The 24,385-nt window shown below is 39.4% G+C and overlaps 1 protein-coding gene across 1 annotated transcript in view; it reads left to right on the top strand.

Moving 5' to 3' along the window:
• scfd1 (sec1 family domain containing 1) overlaps nucleotides 1–24,013 on the top strand; it is a 169,418-nt gene extending 145,405 nt beyond the window's left edge. Inside the window, exons 23-25 of the mRNA XM_048538268.2 lie at nucleotides 14,476–14,541; nucleotides 20,546–20,614; nucleotides 23,751–24,013. Coding sequence (XP_048394225.1) covers nucleotides 14,476–14,541; nucleotides 20,546–20,614; nucleotides 23,751–23,777 — 162 coding nt within the window. The 3' untranslated portion in view covers nucleotides 23,778–24,013. The remainder of the gene's footprint in view (nucleotides 1–14,475; nucleotides 14,542–20,545; nucleotides 20,615–23,750) is intronic.
• The last annotated feature ends 372 nt before the right edge of the window (nucleotides 24,014–24,385 follow it).

The following is a 24,385-nucleotide window of genomic DNA, read 5'->3' as shown; positions in this document are numbered from 1 at the left end:
TCTACTGGTCAACCAAACCTCTATCCATGTCAATACATTACCTGTAATACCGTGCAACTTTATCTTATGTAGCAGCCTTTGGTGTGGCACCTTGTCAAATGCCTACTGGAAATCTAGATTCACCACATCCACAGGTTCCCCATTGGCCACCGTGCAAGTAATGTCCTCAAATTAGTTAAACATGACCTACCTTTCATGAACCCATGCTGGGTGTTCCCAGTGGGACAATTAATATCCAGATGCCTTGCTATTTCTTCCTTAATGATAGATTCAAGCATTTTCCCCACCTGCTTTTTGTCTACTTCCATTTTTAAACAGTGGTGTCACATTGGCTGTTTTCCAATCTGCAGGAACCACCCCAGAGTCCAGTGAATTTTGGTAAATAATTACTAGTGCATTTGCTATTTCCCCCATCACCTCTTTTAGTACCCTGGGTTTCATTTCATCAGGGCCAGGAGACTTGTCTACCTTTAGCCCCATTAGCTTGCCCAGCACTGCCTCCTTAGTGATAATGATAGTTTCTAGATCCTCACCTGCCATAACCTTCCTGCCATTAGTTTTCAGCATGTTATTTGTGTCTTCCACTGTGAAGACCAACACAAAATAACTTTAATGTCTGGGCTATTTCCCTCATTCCAAGTTATTAAATTGGCCTTCTCATCCTCTAAAGGACCAATGTTTACCTTCTCCACTCTTTTACAATTTACATATTTATAGAAACTTTTGCTGCCTGTTTTTATATTCTGAGCTGGTTTACTCTCATAATCTATCTTACTTTTCTTTATAACTTTTTTTGTGGCTTTCTGTTGGCCTTTAAAGATTACCTAGTCTACTAGTTTCGTACGACTCTGTGTTTTTTGTATGTGTGTTTTTTCAATCAGATACTTAATTTATTTCCTTAGACATCCATGGCTGGCTGTCTCTTTTCCTACACTTCTTCCTTATCACTGGAATATATTTCTGCTGAACACTGTGCAAAATTATTTTGAAAGTCCTCCGCTGTTTCTCAATTGACTCACCATAAAGTTTTTGCTCCCATTCTACCTTAGGTAACTCCTTCCCCGTTCCTTCATAGTCTCCTTTGTTTAAGCACAGGACATACGTACTGGATTTAACCTTCTCACGCTGCATCTGCATTTTAAATTCGACCATAATGTGATCGCTCCTTCCAAGAGGATCCCTAACTGTGAGATCATTAATTATTCCTGTCTCATTACACAGGACTAGAACTAGGATAGTTGGCTCTCTAGTAGGTTCCATTACATATTGTTCAAGGAAATTATCGTGGATGCATTCTATGAACCCCTCCTCAAGGCTGCCATGACCAATCTGGTTTGACCAATCGATATGTAGATTAAAACTCCCCCATGATAATTGCTGTACCATTTTTAAATGCATTAGCTATTTCAATGTTTATTGCCCGCCCCACCACGATGTCATTATTTGATAGCCTATAGACGACACCTGTCAGTGACTTCTTCTCCCTGCTATTCCTAATTTCCGCCCAAATGGATTCAACTTTTTGTTCAGTAGAACCTATATCATCTCTCACCACCGCCCTGATATCATCCTTAAAAATCAGAGCAACAACACCTCCCTTACATTCCTATCTGTCCTTCCGAACAGTTTGATACCCCTGGATATTTACCTCCCAGTCATGACCATCCTGTACAAAAACAAAGTTGCTGGAAAAGCTCAGCAGGTCTGGCAACATCTGTGGAGGACAAAACAGAGTTAACGTTTCAGGTCCAGTCACCCTTCCTCAGATGCTGCCGGAACTGCTGAGCTTTTCCAGCAACTTTGTTTTTGTTCCTGATTTACAGCATCTGCATTTCTTTTTGTTTTTATGACCATCCTGTAACCACGTCTCTGTAATGGTCACTAAATCATACCCATTTGCCATGATTTACACCGTCAACTCATCCACCTGGTTTCGAATGCTCCGAGCATTCAGATAAAGTGCCCTTATGCCAGTTTTTGCACTTTCTTTTTGGGTCCTATTACCTCCTGTTGAGAAAACTCAACAGCTCTTGAGTTCTCCTTCCCCTTAACTTTTTTTCCTAATTTTCAGTGGAGTTGAAGCTTCCTCCTCACCTGCTAACCTGCTGCTTTGCCTTACATTAATTGTTATTCTCAGAGTGTACAAAGCCCTGTACACTTGCAGAAACTGAATCTTCCATCCGCTTGACTGAAATTTTTTCAGTTAATTTTAGTGCAGTTGAAACATCCCATAACAATTATTTTATACTTTTTTTACTCATTTCCTAATTTGTTTGCATGTTGCAACCACCATTACCTTATCCCTTTCACAATTTTGAGTTTGTAGATTGCACCAATTAGTGTAATTTATCTTTTAATGTAATCCAGGGTGAATTCTATCAGAGATAATGGGAACTGCAGATGCTGGAGAATCCAAGATAACAAAGTGTGGGGCTGGATGAACACAGCAGGCCAAGCCCCACACTTTGTTATCCAGGGTGAATTCTATTTCTGAGATAATGGGAACTGCAGATGCTGGAGATTCCAAGATAATAAAATGTGAGGCTGGATGAACACAGCAGGCCAAGCAGCAACCCAGGAGCACAAAAGCTGACGTTTCGGGCCTAGACCCTTCATCAGAGAGGGGGATGGGGGGAGGGTTCTGGAATAAATAGGGAGAGAGGGGGAGGCGGACCGAAGATGGAGAGTAAAGAAGATAGGTGGAGAAGGTGTAGGTGGGGAGGTAGGGAGGGGATAGGTCAGTCCAGGGAAGACGGACAGGTCAAGGAGGTGGGATGAGGTTAGTAGGTAGCTGGGGGTGCGGCTTGGGGTGGGAGGAAGGGATGGGTGAGAGGAAGAACCGGTTAGGGAGGCAGAGACAGGTTGGACTGGTTTTGGGATGCAGTGGGTGGGGGGGAAGAGCTGGGCTGGTTGTGTGGTGCAGTGGGGGGAGGGGATGAACTGGGCTGGTTTAGGGATGCAGTGGGGGAAGGGGAGATTTTGAAACTGGTGAAGTCCACATTGATACCATATGGCTGCAGGGTTCCCAGGCGGAATATGAGTTGCTGTTCCTGCAACCTTCGGGTGGCATCATTGTGGCAGTGCAGGAGGCCCATGATGGACATGTCATCAAGAGAATGGGAGGGGGAGTGGAAATGGTTTGCGACTGGGAGGTGCAGTTGTTTGTTGCAAACTGAGCGGAGGTGTTCTGCAAAGCGGTCCCCAAGCCTCCGCTTGGTTTCCCCAATGTAGAGAAAGCCGCACCGGGTACAGTGGATGCAGTATACCACATTGGCAGATGTGCAGGTGAACCTCTGCTTAATGTGGAATGTCATCTTGGGGCCTGGGATGGGGGTGAGGGAGGAGGTGTGGGGACAAGTGTAGCATTTCTGTTTCTATTCTGAATTCTATTTCTGTTGCCTTGATAACTATCACATTTTTCCTACTGCATTTTGTTGTCTTGAATAAGTACAGTTCCTACACCTCTAAATTTTACCATTTTAAGTATGTCCCACTTGGCAAATTTCCAGTTTTGATTTTCCTGTAACCCTGGTTCAGTAATTCTGACAATGTCCAAATTCTCAGAACATATTTTGCATCCAACATATTATAGGTCCCGGTTTCTCCAGACAATGTGTGCATTGCTGTGCGGACAATTCAGCTTAATTTTAATTGTAGTTTTTCTATTTTTTTGTGTACTAATTTTATCTTCTGTTCTATAACTCTATTTATTGCCTTAGTTTTATTAGCAATTCCTTATCAACAATAAACAAAAACCCAAACTGCTGGGAAAACTCAACATGTCTGGCAGCATCTGTGAGTAGAAAGCAAAGTTTATGTTTCGAGTCCAGTAACCCTTCTACCTTTCCACCTATACTCTCCTCTCCATCTATCTTCTTTTCTCTCCATCTTCGGTCCGCCTCCCCCTCTCTCCCTATTTATTTCAGAACCCCCTCCCCATCCCCCTCTCTGATGAAGGGTCTAGGCCCGAAACATCACCTTTTATGCTCTTGAGATGCTGCTTGGCTGCTGTGTTCATCCAGCCTCACACTTTGTTGTTGCCATTCTCACTCATGTAGACCCTGATCATTGGTGCCACATAATCATTGGTGCATGTTTTTATCAATTTAAAGAGAAGATTTTGCTCTTTCTGTTTTGATCTTGTCAAATTGAAACAGAGTTCCTCACATTGTCTTATCCTATCATTACCAATTCAACTTCAGTCAAAAGGCTAAAGTGCAAGCTGCAAAATGTAAACTAAAATATGTACAGGGTGGTAGTGTAGTAGTCATGGCACTCATCTGAACCACAGAGATCATGACTTCAAATACCATCATGATAAATTGAATTCATGAGATCTGGTCCTCTGGGGCCAAAATGTAACGGTATCAACAATTGGGAGTCATAGTCTTTCTTCCTCTTTCGTACCTGTGGTGACTCCTTAAAATATAGAGGCACCTTTTCTACTGGTGTCGCACATCCACACATTACCTTGGTACAGTAAAATTAATTCTGCACATTAATGGAAGAAATTAGATGGAAAATATTGCCCAATTCCCTCTTTTGTTGCTTTACCCCAACTACTTCTCTTGCTACTTTATATCAGTTTCCTCTTTTCCCACTTTCCCTCACATCTACTCTGTCGCCATTTCATTCCAGGTTCTTTTTTACCACTTGTGAAAGAGAGAAACCTAATAATTTGTAATTATATAAATAAATTCTGACCATAAATGTCTGTTTGATAAGCTTAGAATACATGATTGCAAACTTATGGAATTGATCTCTTGTTCTTTTGTATCTGTCAGTAAAAATGTGTATGTTTTATGTATTTTATTATATATATATTTAACCCAAGCTTGACTAATGTTTTCCAGTTGTAATATAACATTAATATTTATGAAATTGAGATCCAGAAACCCAAATAACCACTGTAAAATATAATGCTATGATTATGACATCAGCATGGGAAAACTTGTTTTAGCCTTTTTTTAAAAATCAGACCTTATGAAGTACAATAATTTCATGATGTATTTCATTTTTTTTATCTTAAAGTCTGCTTTGGAGCTCATTTCAGATGAACTGTAAAGAAGCACTTGCAATGAGTTTGAGTAAAAAATCCTTTAAGTAGAATTACATGGTCTGGCAGATAAAGTTGTTTATGAGTAATCTTTAACATGCATTGTCCTTGATCTGGGATTACTGATTTAAACTGAGATTAAACATGTTTTCTGAGTTTATGTCTAGTGCAGGTAACATGATTTTAATTTAAGCACAAAATAGTTTGAAAGTGTTTGAGTTTTTTCTGATTTATAGCCAAAGCACAGCGCTGAAACAAGACATGGTCAAAATATAAAAGAAAATGCTGAGATTTTAAAAATAAAGATAAACCCTTTGCACATACATTTTATCTTTTTCCGGAAAAATTTCATCAATTCAATTGAATGTCAAAACTTCCCCAGTTGCCTGGGGTTGTTTATGGATATCAAAAAAAAGTGATCTAAGCACTGACCCTTGACTGTCTGCCAACCTCCAGCATGAAAATTAATTTTTTGCCACAAAGCCCTCTGATCTGCCTTCAAACGAAGTTTTTTTTTCAATTGGATACTAACCATCCTAACTGGGCCTCAGTTTTATTAACCAGCCTTTTACATCTTGCATGGTATTGTGTCCAAAACGTTCTGAAACATGCCCAGACAACATTCACTGTATTTCCATCAATTTTCTCTGTTACTCCATTGATATTCAGTTCAATTTCCCTGTCTGCCTTTAACAAATCCATGCTGTATTTCATTAGTTAAGTGAAACCTCTGCAATTCCCTGTTGATATTTTTGTGTCCATAAGACCTTAAGACATAGGAGTGGAAGTAAGGTCATTTGGCCCATCAAGCCCACTCCGCCATTTAAATCATGGCTGATGGGCATTTCAACTCCACTTCCCTGCACTCTCCCCGTAGCCCTTGATTACACGTGATTTATATTTCTAAAGATTTGTCCTTTCTTGATGTGGGAAAGATTATGATGAACCGTTTCACTATTTCTGCCCTGACTTCCTCCAGCAACTTGGGAAACAAACATCAGGACCAGGAAATTTTTCTACCCAAACTAGAGCCAGGTTTTCTGTCTGATCTCCATCTCAATTTTCAGCCTATCTATTCATTCAACTATCTCTACTTTGACCAATATTTCTTCACACATCCACTCCTTAGAAAACAATTTGACAAAGTACTTGAAGTATTCTAGCCTCAACCTGCACCTCTAACCTTTTGACTTTAATGTGATCCAATCTACCTTTTGTGATTAATTTACCATTTATGTGTTGGTGGAAGACTTTTGGGGTCCCTTTTACATTGATGGCCGTTTTACTCTTATGCCCTATCATTGTGAGTCCTATTTTCTTCTTCATCTCCAATGTCAGTCCATTGTATTTTTCCTAGTTCTCGATTGAAGAATTTACCAGATATGTATCATATGGCCTCTTTTGTTTCATTATTATTTGTTATCACCCAAGGAGCCCAGGTTTTGATTGCCTTACCTTTCATCCTTCTTGTAAGATAAGTAGCTTATATTTGAAGCACTTCTTCCTTAAAGATTGTCTATTGTTCTGTTAGTTATTTTTAATCAGTCTTTGGTTCCATTTTACCCTGACTGGATCCCATCTGTTCATGTCAAACTTAGCCTTTTTCCAACTAGATTTTATGTTGTTCTTTATTCTCTCCAATAGTGATCTAAGATTCATGATAAGATAACTTCTGCCTTAGGCTTCTCTAATAGACACTCGGTCCACTTGGCTCACCTCACTTTACCAACACTAGATCCAGCTATGGTTCTAGCAGAGTCCTGGAGAAGAGTAAGACCCAAAAAGTTGACTGCTCCTTTCCTTCAGATGCTGCCTGGCTTGCAGTGTTCTTCCAGTATCCTGTTTGTCTACCTAGATTCCAGCATTTGCAATTTTTTTGTCTCTAACTAGATCTAGCTATGCCTCCTTTGTAGTTGGGTCAAGTGCATATTGACCAAGAACGTTCCTTGAGCACCTTTTAGAAATTCCTCTCCTTCACTGCCCTTTACGTTAACATTAACCCAATTAAATTTTGGGTAATTAAGGTCCACCGATATGTCCACTGTAACCATGCCTACACATCTTTGTTTCTCAATGGGCTTGCTCCTCAATCTCTTTCTCTCTGTTTGGAAGACTTCCCCTAGAGGAAACTAACTAGTTGGATTTTGTACTTTCCCCCTCTATGACACCCCCTCTTTCCAACACAATAATGTGTAAATCTATTTTGTACTTCCACCTACATATCTTTTTATCTTCTATCTTTTATAAACAGATTGTATCCTAAATATTAAGTGCACAGTTGTCACAACTTTAAGCCATATTTCTGTCTTTGCCACTATATCATATTCCCACAATTTTTGTTTGTAACTCACTAACTTTAATCACCATACATATTTAGGTACATTGTAATCCTGTCTTTTCCCCAAATTTCTTTTAAGTCTTCTGCTACCTTGTATGAAACTCTACAGTTTGCTAATTGTGCCTAACGCTCTCACCTTTTGCACCTTATTCCTCTTTTCCACTTTTATATGCTTATGCCCGTCCTGCTGGCAATTTAGTTTAAACCCTACCAATCAGATGAGTGTGCCTCCCACAAAGATCTTCATCTCTGTCTTATTGAGGTTCATCTCATCCTGTTTGAATAAGTGCCTACTGCCTCAGAACTAGTTTCAGTGGCTGAAGCCTTCCTTGTACATTGTGATTCAAGCCACATGTTGCTTCTTCTTCTGTTCCTCCTTCTATTCTGGCTATAATATGACATTCAGAGAAATCCAGAGATTACTATCTTCAAATTCGCATTTCTCAACTTCATCCTGAAATTTCACATTAGGGTCTCAATGCCTTTCTATGTTGTTGGTACTGTTGTGTAGCGACACCTTCTGGCTCATTCCCTTTCCCTTGCAAAATGTTCTGCACCTTCTCTGTGATGTACTTTATCCTGGCACAAGGAAGCCACATACCACATAATATAAAACAAAGAACTACTGGATGCTGGTGATCTGAAGCAAAAAACGCAATTGTTGGCAAAACTCAGCAGGTCTGTTAGTATTTGTTGAGAGAAAGCAAAGTTAGCATTTCAAGTTCAGAGACTCTTCCTCAGAACTGGAACATCTCATACTGTACTCACAATGCTTGTTACAGAAATACCTGTTTGACCCCTAACTATGGCATCTCGAAATGTGCTGCATTTCCATTGATTAGCTAATCAGTTAGTTAATCTCTGACAGGAAAATTTTTAAAAATTTTATCACTGACGTTAACATCTCTGATTAGAGAAAGGGCACATCTGTCTGGTTGCTGCTGTTGTCCTCTTATCCCGTTGGAAAATGCACATGTATAAATGCTGAGTGAAAGCAGGCTTAGATAAATAACCTGCTGGCATTTCCTGTCCATAATCATGTCTAAAGAATAACTATTTGGCCAAGATATCTGGTGACTGGCAATTTCTAAGGCGGGAAAATACACTGCTACAAGGATTCTGTAGTGACATAATTTAATATTCCACAGCCTGTTTTTAAGTTCATACCTTAATATTGAAATCAATCCTGTATAGTTTCAAGTTTAGCCAAATATCTTTGGACATAAAATATTGCTGATTGTGTTGCATCTTCACTTCCTTAAGCCTAAGAGATGCAGATGTGAAATTCTAAAGCAGCTGCATAATTTGACCATCTGTCTGGGTCTGTTATGTCCACTTCCATTGCTCAAGCTGCTCACTATTCAAAGATTATCCATGAAGGCAAAGGTAATATCTGGCTTTTTCATTTTCTATGCCATAAACCATCTCTCTAAGACACCCTACGCTTCTTTCACTACCCATATCTATGACAATAAGTGTGACAAGTCTATAGTTTTTTAAATTACAAAAATGGAGACCATCTGTTCAGCGATCCCTTTTATTCCCTTTCCTTCCCTTTAATCTAGTGGACTAAATTTCCTGAAAGGATATCTACTGTCCTAATTCACACCTTCGTGTAGTTTCTCTCCTATCTTACCTCATGCCCTCTTTAATCAAATCTAATCAATGCAATTCAGATTGTGTTCCTTTGATCCTGTTACTACCAAACTGCTGATTACCCAAAATTTAATATTTGTTCTTATGTTAGGTGATTTTGGTAAGAGTCGGTCATAATTCCTGCAGACTCATTTTATACACCTGTGATTGAAAAAAATGGGCATTTTTACTTTTTTAAAGGAGCATAGAATGTAAGCAATTTGCCTTGAAACCAGTGGGTCAGGTGACTCCTTTAGTGGTTCTGTACTGACAAGGCTGAATTCATGCCTAGGCATCCCACTGGAAAGTCACTGAAATGTAAATCATTTTTCCATAGTTCTTCTTTTGCAGAAACTTCAGAATACAACAGGTTACTGTCTTTAAGGACTTGTGATACAGTGGTAGTTTCCCTATCTCTGGGCTAGAAGGCCAAGCAGCATCTCAGGAGCACAAAAGCTGACATTTCGGGCCTAGACCCTTCATCAGAGCTCTGATGAAGGGTCTAGGCCCGAAACGTCAGCTTTTGTGCTCCTGAGATGCTGCTTGGCCTGCTGTGTTCATCCAGCCTCACATTTTGTTGTCTTGGATTCTCCAGCATCTGCAGTTCCCATTATCTCTGGGTAGAAGGTCTGGTCTCCAACTGCCCTAAACATGTGTGAATAAATTATTTAAAAATATCTAATGCTGATCATTTGTGGGCAGTTGAGGATAGACAACAAATACTGGCCGAGCCAGCAATGTTCCCTTCCTGTGAACAAATATTATTAAAAAGTTATTATTGTTGATTATCACAGTAACTTTGATACAATGATCACTCCAGACTTGGAGTCTGCAAATTTAAAACCCATCGAGGGAAGGGAGGAGGGGATGTGATGGAACCACAGAAGATTATGCGAATGACTGTGATTAGTTCCCCATTATACAAGAGTAGCTTTTGACATCAAATCATTAGATTGCTAAAGGAATATTGTTTCTGTGATCACAGAACAAAAACTAGCTTATAATAGCATAGATCATTTTATTCTAAAGGTTGCCAATAGCAGTAGTCTAGTCTTCAACAGAGGAAATCAGAGGAAAGTCATCCTACCTTGAGCAGAAAATATTTCTTCCTCAAAGAAAACCTGTCAGGCCAAGGGAAGAGCTGTCTTGTATATATGGATTATATTTATGAGCATATTTTTTTGAAGGTCATTGGGAACGTTGCAGGCCTGCAGCTGTTCTTTTTGGTTCACTGAATGAGAAAAGGCCAGAGGTTTCTAGTGATGAATTCATATGATATTCTTTAGTGAATCAAAAATGAAATTTCCAGGCCTCAGCACTCCGAACAACCATGGAGATCTAGAATTAACATTGACCTTGGGACTAAAAGAAATCTAAATACATATGACTTTTTTTAGGAATTATCCTGTCTTCTTTTTGTTTGTTTCTTATGTCACTCTGAGTGACGCTACAATTAAATTCTCTGAGTTACGCAAGTAAGCACTTACCTTTTCACTCAGATTGCAAGAACACCTGTTTTGAACACCTTGTTGTGATTGGTCAAGCTGTAGGAAAAATAGCAAATTCACCCACATCCCTCCACTATCCATTAAAAAAAAATTACTCCTGAGAAACAATTTGAATTTCCAGTGACTAACAGAAAAGTCACATGACAAGAATTCAAGTTTTAATACTTTTTACAATGACAGATTAAAAAGTGTGACTAAACACTATTCTGCGTGCAATTGACACTTTAAATTACAGAAAATAAATTTATTTTTAACTTTCAACACAACCAAAAATTCTACACCCACAATATCCATTACAACCAAGCCACCAATGCTTGGTGTAGAGTAGAATTTAGAGCAGATTACTTGATTTCCTCCCCCCGCCCCATCCCCATCTCAACCTTCACCATTGAAGAGAAGCATTGCAGTCTTCTGAACTTCATAAGTGTATCCAGTTCAGTGTACTTCAAGACTGCTGACATCACCCTCTTCTCAAATATTGAACTTTGAATCCTTCGCCTTGCACTCTCTGCCCTCTTCCAACCATGTAAATGTAATGATTAATCTAAGGATCCGAGTAACTCAATGAAGACTGAACATTATACCAGGACAAACTGATCAATATTTATTTACAATAAATACAGAGCTGCAGCTCAGCACAACTTCACTTGGACCCCAGTTCTGCGTGATCAAAATCATCTGACGTCACTAATGCTACACTCCAGCTATCAGCATACAGCTTTTAACTCCGCGTCTAACACCCCACCTCAAGATTGCTCCACCCATAAGTTGTTTACATCGTAATTATTTATATTCTCATCCCAATTCTACTTTCCCTCCCCCTTCCTCCAACCTCCTTCCAAGCTTCTTGCACCAAAACTTTAAATCTTCATTAGTGTTCTAAGTTCATTTTGAGAAAGTGAGTGCTCAACAGTCTTCTTCTTAGAAGACAAAGAGTTGGACAAACTGGGATGCCAGCTTCTTTCAACAGCTGGGCTGTAATATTGATAATGACAATGCCAAAGCAGTGAATACTGACCAAAGGTCGTCTGAATCAAGGCAGAATGTTTTTAGGATCTGATCCATAAAAATCCCATAAAATGGAAATGTGACATTGCATTGTTCTTTCATCTTCTTGGTAACAGTGAAGGCCTTCATGGATGCGGAAAATATTTTCCTCTTGTCCTTTATGACCCGAGGAATAGTTAAAGCAGTGGTTTGTAAAGAAATGAAACTCTGTAAGCTCTCATCACAACTGCTGACAGACTTGGCTTATGAAGAGGGAAATGAAAAACATTGATGATTTCCCTGCTACTTCTAGGTAGATTTCACCTTTGTATCGCACAACTACTTCCTAGTCTCGTCAGCTCGAGACTGCTCCCTTGCAGAAAATAATCTCTCTGGAACTGCAGCAGAGAGTAGGATTTTACATGAAATACAATAAACTTGAAGATTTGAGAAAATTAGACCCTTTGAGACATCTACATCAGAACTGGCATCTTTAGGATGTTCCTCTGCAGTATTATGATTTGCTGACGTGCTTGAAGGCTCAAGATGCAACCACCATCATCAATTTTTTTTTTAATACAGTCATGGAATGTGGGTGTTGCAGGCTATGCCAGAATTTATTACCTTTGAGGATTTGATAGTGAGCTGTCTGCTTGAACCACTGCACTCTGTTTGGTGTAGGTATACCATAATGCCATTAGAGTGGAATTTCCAGGATTTTCAATGCACCACACACAATGTGGTGCCACTCCAGCAGTCTGCCCTTGTCCTGAATGGTGTCAAGCCTCTTGAGTGTTGTTAGGCCTGCAATGATTCAGGCAAAAGGGAGATTCCATCACAAGTCTGACTTGTGCCTTGTAGTGGATAGCCTGTTGCAAATAGTCATTGTCTGGCACTTAAGTGGCACAAATTTGATTGGCCACTTGTCAACCCTATAATCAGCAAATATCCCCACTTGTGACTTTATGATTGTGGGGGCGACATTGATGAAGCAGTTGAAGATGGTTCTGTCTAGGACATTCCTTTTAGGGACTCTAGCAGCGATAAAACAAAAACAAAATTGCTGGAGAAATTCAACAAGTCTGGCAGCATCTGTGAGGAGGAAGCAGAGTTAATGTTTCAAATCCAGTGAACCTTCTTCAGAATTGATAGCAGCTAGGAAAACGTGGTATCTGTGCTGAAGATAAGGTTTGGGAGGGCATGTGGTGGCAGCACTGTCAAGTTAAGTGGTTAGATGGAGATAAAGCCCAGAGAGAGAGATATAAAAAGGTTAGGCAAACAAGAGAACTGTTGATGGTAAGCCAGATCAGAAGAAGGGCTATATAAGTGATAATGAGGGCTAATAAGAGAGAATGGGTAGGTTGTGCTGAAAGCAGTCCATGTCGTAATAGATAACAAGGTGTAGAGCTAGATGAACACAGCAGGCCAAGCAGCATCAAAGGAGCAGGAAGGCTGACGTTTCGGGCCTAGATTCTTCTTAAGAAAAATTTTCTGACAGGTATGATTCCACTCAGGAGAGAGCTTTTCCCTGATCCCCATTGATTCCAGTTTTACTCGGGTTCTTTGAGGCAGCACTTGGTCAAGTGCACTCTTATCACATCCACCTAACTTGCGAAATTGAGCTGTTTTGTCCATGTTTGAACGAAGACTATAATGAGGTCAAGACCCGGATGGCCCTCAGAGTCAATGAGCAGGTCATTGCCAAGATAACACCGCTTGTTAGCACTGTTGATGACCCCTTCCATCACATTAAACAGTAATTAAGAGCAGACTGATGAAGCAGTAATTGACTGGGTTGGATTTGTTCTGCTTTTTGTATATACAGTCCTTACCTGAATAATTTTGCACATTGCTGGTTTGATGGTTGGTTGTTATCGGATTGTTGTGTTGGAACAGCTTGACTTGAGGTGTAGCAATTCTGGAGCCCAAGTTTTCAGAACTTTGGAATCTCTTGCACTCTTCACCCCTGGTTTGATGTATTGCTGGAGTGTTAGATATGTCATGCCATGAGGTTACAGATTATGTTGGAGAATAGTTCTGCTACTGATGGCCCACAGTTCCTCATGGATACCCAGTCTTGAGTTGCTAGATCTGTTAGAAGCTATGTGATGATAAAACTATTGTTGATTGTTGTAAGTCTCATTTGTTCATTAGCATCCTTTAAGAAAATAAAACTACTGTCCTCACCTAGTCTGGCCTACTTGTAACTCCAGACCCACAGTGGTGCGTTTAACTTTTAACTACTGCCACTCAAATCAAGGGCGGTTAGTTTGGACAACACATACTGGACAGAGACATCTACATCCCAGGAAAGCATAAAGATACCTATGATCTCCACTGGTCTTACACTTTCGCAAGATCTCTGCATTTCACTAATTCTGGCATCTTAAGTAGCTCCAATTTTAATCATCTACCATTGGCAGTTGTGGCTTCATAGCCACCCTAAATTTTGGAATTTCTTTTGTAAATCTTTCCAATATTTTACCTCTCATTTCTGCTTTAAGATGTACGTTAAAACCTGCCTCTTTGATCAAGTTTTTGTTCAAGCACGCTAATGTCATCTCATGTGGATTGGGATCAAATTTTATTCAATAAAACTTCTTAATTGTCATCAAACATTTTATTACATTAAAGGTGCTATGTAAATGCAATTTTCTGTACCATTTCAATTCCAAATTCAAAATTTACACTGTAACAATGTAGAAGAGAGAAACAGTAAGCAAAGGATCGGAGGAATCTCTCTCCATTAGAATGGGAGACAATTTGTGGTATAAAGCTTAAGGGGCACCACTTTGCAAGTGTGGCATGATATTGTAATAACTTGTCTGTTTTTCTACTCATCTGTTATCTACATGACCTATTTGAAAATTTAAAACAAAGAATAGTTGCAGTTTTAAAAGAAATGCTAGACCTGAAAAGCATGTTCACAAAGTTTGTTGTTCGTTTTCTAGGCCATCGTCTTTGTTGTTGGAGGTGGAAATTATATTGAATATCAGAACATTGTTGACTACACAAAGGTAAGATGACAATTAATGTTGAAATATGTCCAATGTATTCACAAGACAAGTCACCGGCAGAGATTCAGTTTACAGCAAGTAGCTGTCAACTGGAAAGCAGAAAACAGTTATTTTCCAGAAATACAATAAAACAAACCTAGGTGTTTGCATTGATTTAACTTGCATTGATCATTTGCAAAGTCATCATTTGACACTAAGTTGAGTAGCTAAATTAAAATAGCCTGGTCAGTGGTGGCTTCTGTTACTTCAGAAGGTCCAACCTCTACCTGACCAACTTCCTTGACTATTTTGAGCAACTGGGAATCCATTAGGAAACCCTACAGTATAACTGCACACGGAAATGAGCATCACGCAAACCAAGAGGTCTATTTCCATTATGTGCATCCTATGTAATTCTACATAAACTACATAAACTCCAAGAAATGTTGTGAATAAAATGTTTAACAAGCTAAAACTATTGTAATTCCTAGTAAAACCTTGAACCTTCTAAAGAAATTGTTCAAAAGGCATATATGACAGCGTAGGGATTATGGAGCAGTACAAGTTGTGGCTGTGTATTGAAAGAATTGCCATCACTTTTGATGAAGGTGCCCCTTCTGCTCCTGATCTATATAACTTGCTTGGATTCAGAGCACCATGCACAGTAGTTAGATTTTCATATGATATTAAAAGAAGACATTGGAGTCTAATAAAGCAGTTCAGATTTTTTTTCCTTCATTCTTGGGACGTGGACTTCCCTGGTTGCCACAACATTTATTTCCCATCTGAAATTTAACTTGAGATGGTGATGGTGAGCAGCCTTATTGAACGGCTTTCGACAGTGTAATATAGGCACACTCACAGAGCTGCTGGAAAAGCAGTCCACGATATTGCTGATCAATATTGAAGGAATGGTGATGTATAGTTCCAAGTTAGGGGGTTGTGTCACTGATAAGGGAAATTGCTGGAGCTGGTACATCAGAGGGAAACTTCAGAGAATCACGGTGTTACGGTATAGAAGGAGGCCATCCAGCCCATTTTGTCTGCACTGGATCTTCTGCCTTCTTGGTTGCACATTATTTCTATCCAAATAATCATTCAGTATCATCTTGAGTTGAACTTGCCTCCACTACTCTTCGAGGCAGTGCATTCTAGACCCTAACTGCTCACTGAATGAAAAAGATTTTTCTCTTATCACATTTGCGCCTTTGGCAGATCATTTTTAATTTGTAGGGGGCTTGTAACTGCAGCTGTCTCAAAGGTGAACTTGCAGGTTCTCATGATTCCATGCATCTGTGCTACTTGTGTTCTTCTAGGTATTGAGGTCATAGTTTTAGAAGGTCGTATGTGAGGAACTTTGATGAGTTGCTGGAATGCATTTTGTAGAAGGTGCACTCAAATTCTTGAGTGTTGCTGGAATTGAACTCATCCAACCGAGTGGAGAATATTCCATCACCTTTCTAACTTGTAGATGCAGTACAAGCTTTGAGGAGACAGAGGATGAATTTCCGTCCAAAGAATTCCTAGCCTTAACTTGTTCTTGCAATCACGATGGTTCAGTTCTGTTTCTGATTGATGGTAACCCCAAGATGTTGGTAATGAGGGATGCAACTATGGTAACGTCGTTGAATGTAAAGTGGTGATTGTTTCATTCTCTCTCATTTGAGATGGTCATTGTCTGGCATTTATGTGGTGTGGAAGTTACTTTTGATTTAGCAGCCCAAGCCTGTGTATCATCCAGGTCTTGCTGCTTTTGAACTACATTGCCTCAGTAGCTAAGGAGTAACAAATGGTGCTGGTCATTGCTGAAGCAACTGAAGGTGCATAGGCCTAAGGTACAACTCTGAGGAATCCTGCAGTGAGGCCTTACGGCTAAGTTGATAGACCTCAAACAATCACAACCATCTGCCTTCATGCAAGTATGACTCCAGCCAGTGGAAGGTTTTCCCCTGATGCCCATTAATGCCAATTTTTCTCAGGTTGCTTTTGCCACACTCTGTTGCCTGGTGTCAAAGGCAGTCATCCTCATTTCAACACTTGGACCAAGATTTTAATGATGGGTTTGGCAGAATCCTAACTGAGCCTCAGTGAGCTGATTATTTTTGAGTGAATGATGAACTGTTGACAACTTTCCTTACTTTTCTGATGTTTGAAAATAAACTGACCTTTGACAATCAGTGGCTTTTTCATGGACAGGGCAAATCTGTGCCATGAAACATGACTCCAGTCCCATTGCTGGAATGTTGTGAGGGCCCATAATCTTTGCAGCATGCAGTACCTTTAGCGGTTTATAGAAGAACCTCGACAATATTTGCACATAAGCAAAAAAGTGGCACCTCACCCTTTTCCAGGTCACTCAACCCCGATTCACTCACCGAGCCCCACATTCAGCTCCTCAGACTACTTTTTGGTTGTCTCTGTGAATGGATATTCCAATGTATTGAGGGTGCAGTTGCTTGCCATCCTCCTTTTTGGGTGCTTTCAGACAGGATACAGGGCTGTTTAAAGGTGACAGTAGAGAAATGAGCCATTCTTACAGCAGAGCAGGGATATGAAGAGGAAAATAGTACTTAGCCACCCCATCCCACCCAACATGTTCATAATGCAACAATTTACAATATAAATTTCTGGAACTGTTATTTATAATTAATGTTATGGGCATTTACAATTTTGTATTTCATTATATCCTAGAGAAGATTTTTCCAAGCTAAAATAAATCCGCAATGGAGGGAAGTAAGAAGATGCGATCATAACGTCACTGAAATAGTAATGCAGGAGGAGATTAACAAGTACTGGAAAATTCTAGCTAAGTAGCAAGATTGGTAGGCTGGGTTGTTATATTTCGAGCAGCAGAGGCTAGGGGGACTATAATTGAGGTTTACAGAATCCCCAGGGGGCTAGATAGAGTGGAAAATAATGACCTACTTCCCTTGGTATAGAGGCCAGTAATCAGGAAGTATACTTTGCAGACATATTATGGAGGAGTGGAGAAATATTTTTCCTCAGAAGTTGGCAGTCTGAATTTTTACCTGTAACAGTGGCAGAGGTAGACCTCCTCATTGGCATAACCAGGTCCTTTTCTCAATGCAAACCTGCATGGCTGTGAACCAGGAGCTGGAACGTGAGATCAGGCTGGATAGTTTATTTTATATTGTCACCACTGGGGAGTAGGTCCACATTGAATTGCATGCTAATAAAATTATGAAGTGAACTGAGCTAGATTTAAGTATCAAGAAAGACAGAGGGGAAAGATAATTCTCATGTTTAAAACTTGAAGCCTTAGGCAAAGCAGATAACAGGCACTCACAGATCACATTTTGAAGTACCTTTGCACAATTTACACCAAATTAAACAGATACAAGTAAAGTTGAATATTTTTAATATTCTTCCCTTTGTGATAATAGATACACCAATTAAAATTACATAAATTACTAACATTTAAAAACCAACTGCTTAAATATCTGCTTAAGTATCTGGTTTTAGAACTATACAAACCAGTACAGATATAAACTATCATACAAAACAATAGTTCCTACATTGGGGACATCCCGATTCAGTATGGTCATAAACAGTCAGAACAGAATTTCCTTACAGCTGTTCACAGCAAGCACGATTTTGGATTTTCAGTAGACATGTGACAAGTTGCCACACATGAGATCGTTGCACAGAATTCTGTTTTATGTGATTGGACATAATGGTACCAAGGATTACTGCATGGATCTCAGCTATTTAAAACATATCCCAATGATTTGGATGAGGGACTCAAATGTAAAGTATGCAGGTTGTTAGTGATACAAAATTAGGTGGGAGAGTAAGCTAGTAGGAGGTTGCAAAAAGAAGCAGCAAAGCGATCTGGATAGGTTTAGTAAGTGGGCAAGAATATGACAGATGGAGTATAACATAGAGAAAAGTGAAGTTATTTATTCATGCGGGAAGAACAGAACACAGAACATTTCAGCACAGTACAGGTCCTTCGGCCCTCGATGTTGTGCCAACCTGTCATACCGATCTCAAGCCCATCTAACCTACACTATTCCATGTACGTCTATATGCTTGTCCAATGACGACTTAAATGTACTTAAAGTTGGCGAATCTACTACTGTTGCAGGCAAAGCGTTCCATTCCCTTACTACTCTCTGAGTAAAGAAACTAGCTCTGACATCTGTCCAATATCTTTCACCCCTCAATTTAAAGCTATGCCCCCTCGTGCTCGCCGTCACCATCCTAGGAAAAAGGCTGTCCCTATCCAACCTATCTAACCCTCTGATTATTTTATCTGTTTCAATTAAGTCAGCCCTCAAACTTCTTCTCTCTAATGAAAACAGCCTCAAGTCCCTCAGCCTTTCCTCGTAAGACCTTCCCTCCATACCAGGCAACATCCTAGTAAATCTCCTCTGCACCCTTTCCAAAGCTTCCACATCCTTCTTATAATGCGGTGACCAGAACTGTACGCAATACTCCAAGTGCGGCCGCACCAGAGGTTTGTACAGCTTCACCATAACCTCTTGGTTCCGGAACTCAATCCCTCCATTAATAAAAGCTAAAACACTGTATGCCGCCTTAACAACCCTGTCAACCTGGGTGGCAACTTTCAAGGATCTGTGTACATGGACACCGAGATCTCTCTGCTCATCTACACTACCAAAAATCTTACCATTAGCCCAGTACTTTGCCTTCTGGTCACTCCTACCAAAGTGCATCACCTCACACTTGTCTGCATTAAACTCCATTTGCCACCTCTCAGCCCAGCTCTGCAGCTTATCTATGTCTCTCTGCAACCTACAGCATCCTTCGTCACTATCCACAACTCCACCGACCTTAATGTCATCTGCAAATTTACTAACCCATCTTTCTACGCCCTCATCCAGGTCATTTATAAAAATGACAAACAGCAGTGGACCCAACACCGACCCTTGTGGTACACCACTAGTAACTGCTCTCCAGGATGATACACCACTAGTAACTGCTCTCCAGGATGATGGTCAATGTCACAGAAGGCATATTTTATTCAAAAGGTGGGAGACTGAAAAATGCTGGATATCAGAGGATTCTTGTACACGAATTACAGAAAGTTGGCATGTCATATACAACAATTAGGAAAGCAAAGGATGTGTTAAGATTGTAGTACGAGAATAAAGAAGTCACATTGCAATTTCATAGGACTTTGATGTGACCACACCGGAATATTGGCCCAAATTTTCTCGTCTGAACTTTGTCAGAGACATATCATGAAGAAAGCATTTTGGAACATCTCAGAAGTCCAGATCGCTGACAATGTGGTAATTGGGAATTTTGAACTATCAATGAGCACTGGCCAGCCATCAGAAACCCTCTGAAAATATCCCCAATTTTAAGCTAGAATTCGAAACTTTGGAGCTATACTAATTCAGTTACGTTTGTACTTCACCATGAAATGTCAGAGGGATTAAACTGTGTCGTAGCTCCTGAATAACTATAAAACTGGAGACCCAATCACCCATACTGAACCTCCAATCCCCACAAAAATACTTGACCCAATCCATTATGACTTCATGCAGCATTAAGGATTATAGATGAACAGAACTAAGTTGCTGCCATTCCCCTCCGGTCTTTCATCCAGCAAAGCACAATGTGTGAACTCTGTAGTAGTTTAATTCCCAGCACTGAAAATTAAATGTATCTTTAATACCCAGAATTACCACAATCCACATGCATCACTTGTCTGCAGAATAGTATGGTTCTCTATATGAGATGTATTATGTTAAGCTGTGTTGTTTAGTACATGAAGCATCATAAACAGAGTATAAATTCATTTGCAGGGGGTTATGTAAAACATTAATGTTGATGTTTAAAATATTCACATATAAATCTTTTCTAAAAGTAATTTTTTAAAAAAAGAATAACCGGCAGAGTGGAATTTTAATTTTATCTTGTATCAAAGTTAGTAGTATTAACTTGGATGCTTTATGAGAAACTGGATGCATGTCTCATATCAAATTTATTTCTATGCATTAAAAATAAATGTATTTCTTTGATTTTTATTCAGAGTAAACCTGGTAAACACGTGTTATATGGTTGCAGCGAGCTGTTCAATGCTAGCCAATTCCTGAAGCAGGTACTGTATTTTATTTATTTACTAAGTTGTGGACAATTAGTCAATAGCATATATAATCGCTAGATTCACGTAAACATAAACGGTTCTGAGGTCAAACTTTAAAAAAACAAAGACTTTTGCTGTCAATATTTAATTGTGTGTGCACGTGTATGTAATTTATATATATAAAATATATGTCACATAATTATTTTGTATTAAGTCCAGTTAAGCTTCTGCTCAGATGGAATGATGTTGGAAATTAGATAAAAATGGTGAAGTTTTCACATGTTGGAGATGATCATCACTTGGAACATGCCATAAATGTTACCTAAAGTCAAACATGAGTTTAGTGCTGGTCCCCATATTGCAGACAAATTGTGAGTTCTAAAACAAATCTCTCCCTATTCTCACCATCTGTCTCTAAGCATATAGTTATTTAATATTTCCTCTTTTGAAACAATGCCCATTCCTAAAATTTAGTAATTCTGACCTTGTAAAGATTGTAACAGCACTATATAAAATTAAACCACCAATAGAGTTTATTTCCAACACAGTACAATGCAGTCTGAAGTCACACAACGCCAGCTTATAGTCGAACAGGATCAAAAACAAAGTTGCTGGAGAAGCTCAGCACGTCTGACAGCATCTGTGAAAGAGAAAACAGAGTTAACGTTTCAGGCCCAGTGACCCTTCCTCAGTTCTGAATAGTATAAGAGAAGTTCAGTATAAGAGAATTAAGGGCAAATCAGTTCATCAATATCCTTGATTTCAAAATGGAATTCAAAACCCCAAAGTCCAAAATCCCTTTGTTGTGATGGTTGGTTGGCTGGCTAGTTCAGGGGCCTTTGAACATTTCTTCCCTTTGATATTGTCAATGTTGACTCAGGCAGGTGCTGACCTCTTTAACAGCCATTTCACAATTTTATGGCTAAAAGGCAGTTGTGTTATATATGGGAGTATTCAGAACACTTTGGGTGGCCAGAGGGAGGAGGAAGGTGCAGAGGAAAAGCAGCTACCATCAAGACAAAGGCTTGTATTGCAAATAAACAGCCATCTGGGGGTTAAGTGCAAAGTCATTAACATAATGTACAAGATAGAAATAACTTGCAGTTCTATTGTGTAGTCCTCCCATCAGGGACTGTTGATTGGCTGATTTTTGACCTCTGAGAAGCTTCTGTAATGTTACTGCTTAATCCTGTTATCGATCACAGCAGCCATCTTTTGGCTGTCTAATGTATTTTTAAAAAGAGCATTAAATTGTGTGTGTATGTATATATTTTTTTGTTTCTTTAATTCTTTTTAGGTGGCTGGCATGGGCTGTTCCATTATTAAAGGATCTCAGTAGAACTTGCCAGTGCTGCATCATCGGTATACTGCCCTACCTTTTGATGCAATTAAGCTTCTTAGAGATTGTTACGTTGCTCATGTAAGGAGTCTGGGCAAGGAAGAACTAAAATTATTGGTCTTTCACCCAGAGGGAAAAGCCAGGAATACTTGGAAATGAATGTACTTGTACTAGGCTTGCCCAGTGGATGAGTCAGACCAGTATGCCTCAACCGCAAGTTTTACTGGTTTACCCTTCTGGGCAGCAAGTGCGGCCACCTTCCAGCAATAAAAGGAGCCCATTCCCCAGAGGATTTTCTCACTGATCTCCCTGAAAGTACAGTGGGATCTGTGTGTTCTCCTCCATGAATAACAAAAATAATCAGAAATAATTAAGAAGGCAAATGGAATATTGTACAAACTACAGAAGTTGCTGGAAAAGTTCAGCAGGTCTGGCAGCATCTATAAAGAAAAAAATCAGAGTTATTGTTTTGGGTCTGGTGAACCTTCCTCAGAACTAGGGGAACCCAAAACGTTAACTCTGATTTTTTTTTTTTCTTCATAGATGCTGCCAGACCTGCTGAACTTTTCCAGCAACTTTGTTTTTGTTCCTGATTTATAGCATCCGCAGTTCTTTTGGTTTTTAAATGAAATATTTTGTTGAGGGAAATGGATTATAAAAGTAGGAGAAACTTGCTACCATGTACTGGCCGTTGGTGAGAGCATATTTGGAGTACTACAACAGGTGTGACCCCCTTAATTATAATGGGAGAACTTCAGGGAAGATTCACTAGGTTCATTTGAAGGATGAAGTAATTGTTTTATATCGATAAGTTGAGCGGATTGGACCTGTATTCATTTGAAGTTAGGAGGATGAGAGATGAGGTTTTGGGAAGTTATAACGTTCTGAGAAAGAAGATAATTGCTAAGAAGATGTTCCACTCATTGTGAAATGTGGAACAAGGTGTCACAGTTTCAAAATTGGTTTTCTCCCAATTTTGGAAGAAATGAGCAGGTAGTTCTCGGGTAGCCGGGAATGTGCATTTAAGTTTACAAGCAACTTACCTGAGATCTTATTAAATAGGAGAGCTGGCTTGAGACCTGAAATGGCATATTCCTTGGAATTATCCCCACCCCCCACAGAGCAGTGGAGGATGTCTCATTGACTATTCTTACCACCAAATTTCATAAGGCTAATATTTGATTCACAGGGATTATGAGAGGTAGGTGGAATGATGGAACTGAGTCTAAAATCAGATCACTGGGATCTTATTAAAGGCTGTCAGATTTGAGGGGCCAAATGGCCTATCCCCAGTTCCAATTTCTTACAGTTCCGTGTTCTGAGCCTTCTTGATGCTGTACTCGGTAGCACACTACCTTGATGTCAAGGCCAACTCCTTATTTGTTATTTGATGACACTATTCATAGCTCCATTTGTTACTCTTACTGTTGCAAGAACAGAACTAAATTGACTGGACTCCAGCATGGAACATGATGGTACCCCAGATGAGGTTGAAGGCAAACTATTCACTTGGCTTTTGCATTAAGGCAGCTGCAAATACATCAGCTTTGTCTCTTGCACTTCCCTAAACCCTGGTATGATGAAAAGTGGAACTGTCAATCGACATTCTTCGCATGAGTAACCCAATTGTCCATCACCATTCTCTACTGGATGTAATAGGCTATAGAATTTCTGTCATATCTCTGTTTGTGGAATCACTTAATTCTGTAACTTGTCTCTTGTGGAACTTTATTAGGTTAATTTCTCATTCCAAATTAAGCCAGGTTAAGCCTTCAATTCAAATATGTGACTAGTGTTTTTTCTGTCTTTCAGCTGTCACAACTTGGATCTCAGAGCTAAGGCACATAGTTATTACTCTGAATAATTTTTGAGATGGGAAGAATACAGACAACATGTTTTGCTACTCCGATGTCACAATTTATTTACTTATTTCTTTCTTGAAATATTATAATACTTATAATTCCATTTATTTGCTAATTCTTTGATGCAATTGGATGTAATTTCTGACATTTTTAACATCAACCTCCACATCATGTAACTGTACAAATAGTTGAAATAAATATAAAGATAAATAATTGTAGTTTTAAATTATTCTAAGTGTCAGTTTATATAAACATTTCTTGTTGTGTATTATATTTTATTCAGGATTTGTTCTTACAAAAAGCATTCAAATCATCTGACAGAAATCGGGACTGGGAATGTTGCTGATCATTTTTCAACATTCTCTCCCCCACCCCCTCCCCCCCCACCCAGCTGCCTACTAAACATTGTTGCATTCCTATTGTCCACCCTCAGCTAATCGTCAGGGATCAGCAATTGAATTTTCAACTGTCTTGTATGTGAATCTGGACCACACCATGAGATGTTTTCAGCCACTAGATACTGCAAGAGTATGTAACACATGTTGAACAAAATCCATTTATTTAAGAAAGAGCTGTATATATGTT

This window comes from Stegostoma tigrinum, chromosome 10 (assembly GCF_030684315.1).
Source record: "Stegostoma tigrinum isolate sSteTig4 chromosome 10, sSteTig4.hap1, whole genome shotgun sequence".
In the NCBI taxonomy this organism is placed as follows: Eukaryota; Metazoa; Chordata; class Chondrichthyes; order Orectolobiformes; family Stegostomatidae; genus Stegostoma; species Stegostoma tigrinum.
Note: the sequence above shows the minus strand (reverse complement) of the source record. Positions and strands in the feature narration are given on the sequence as shown.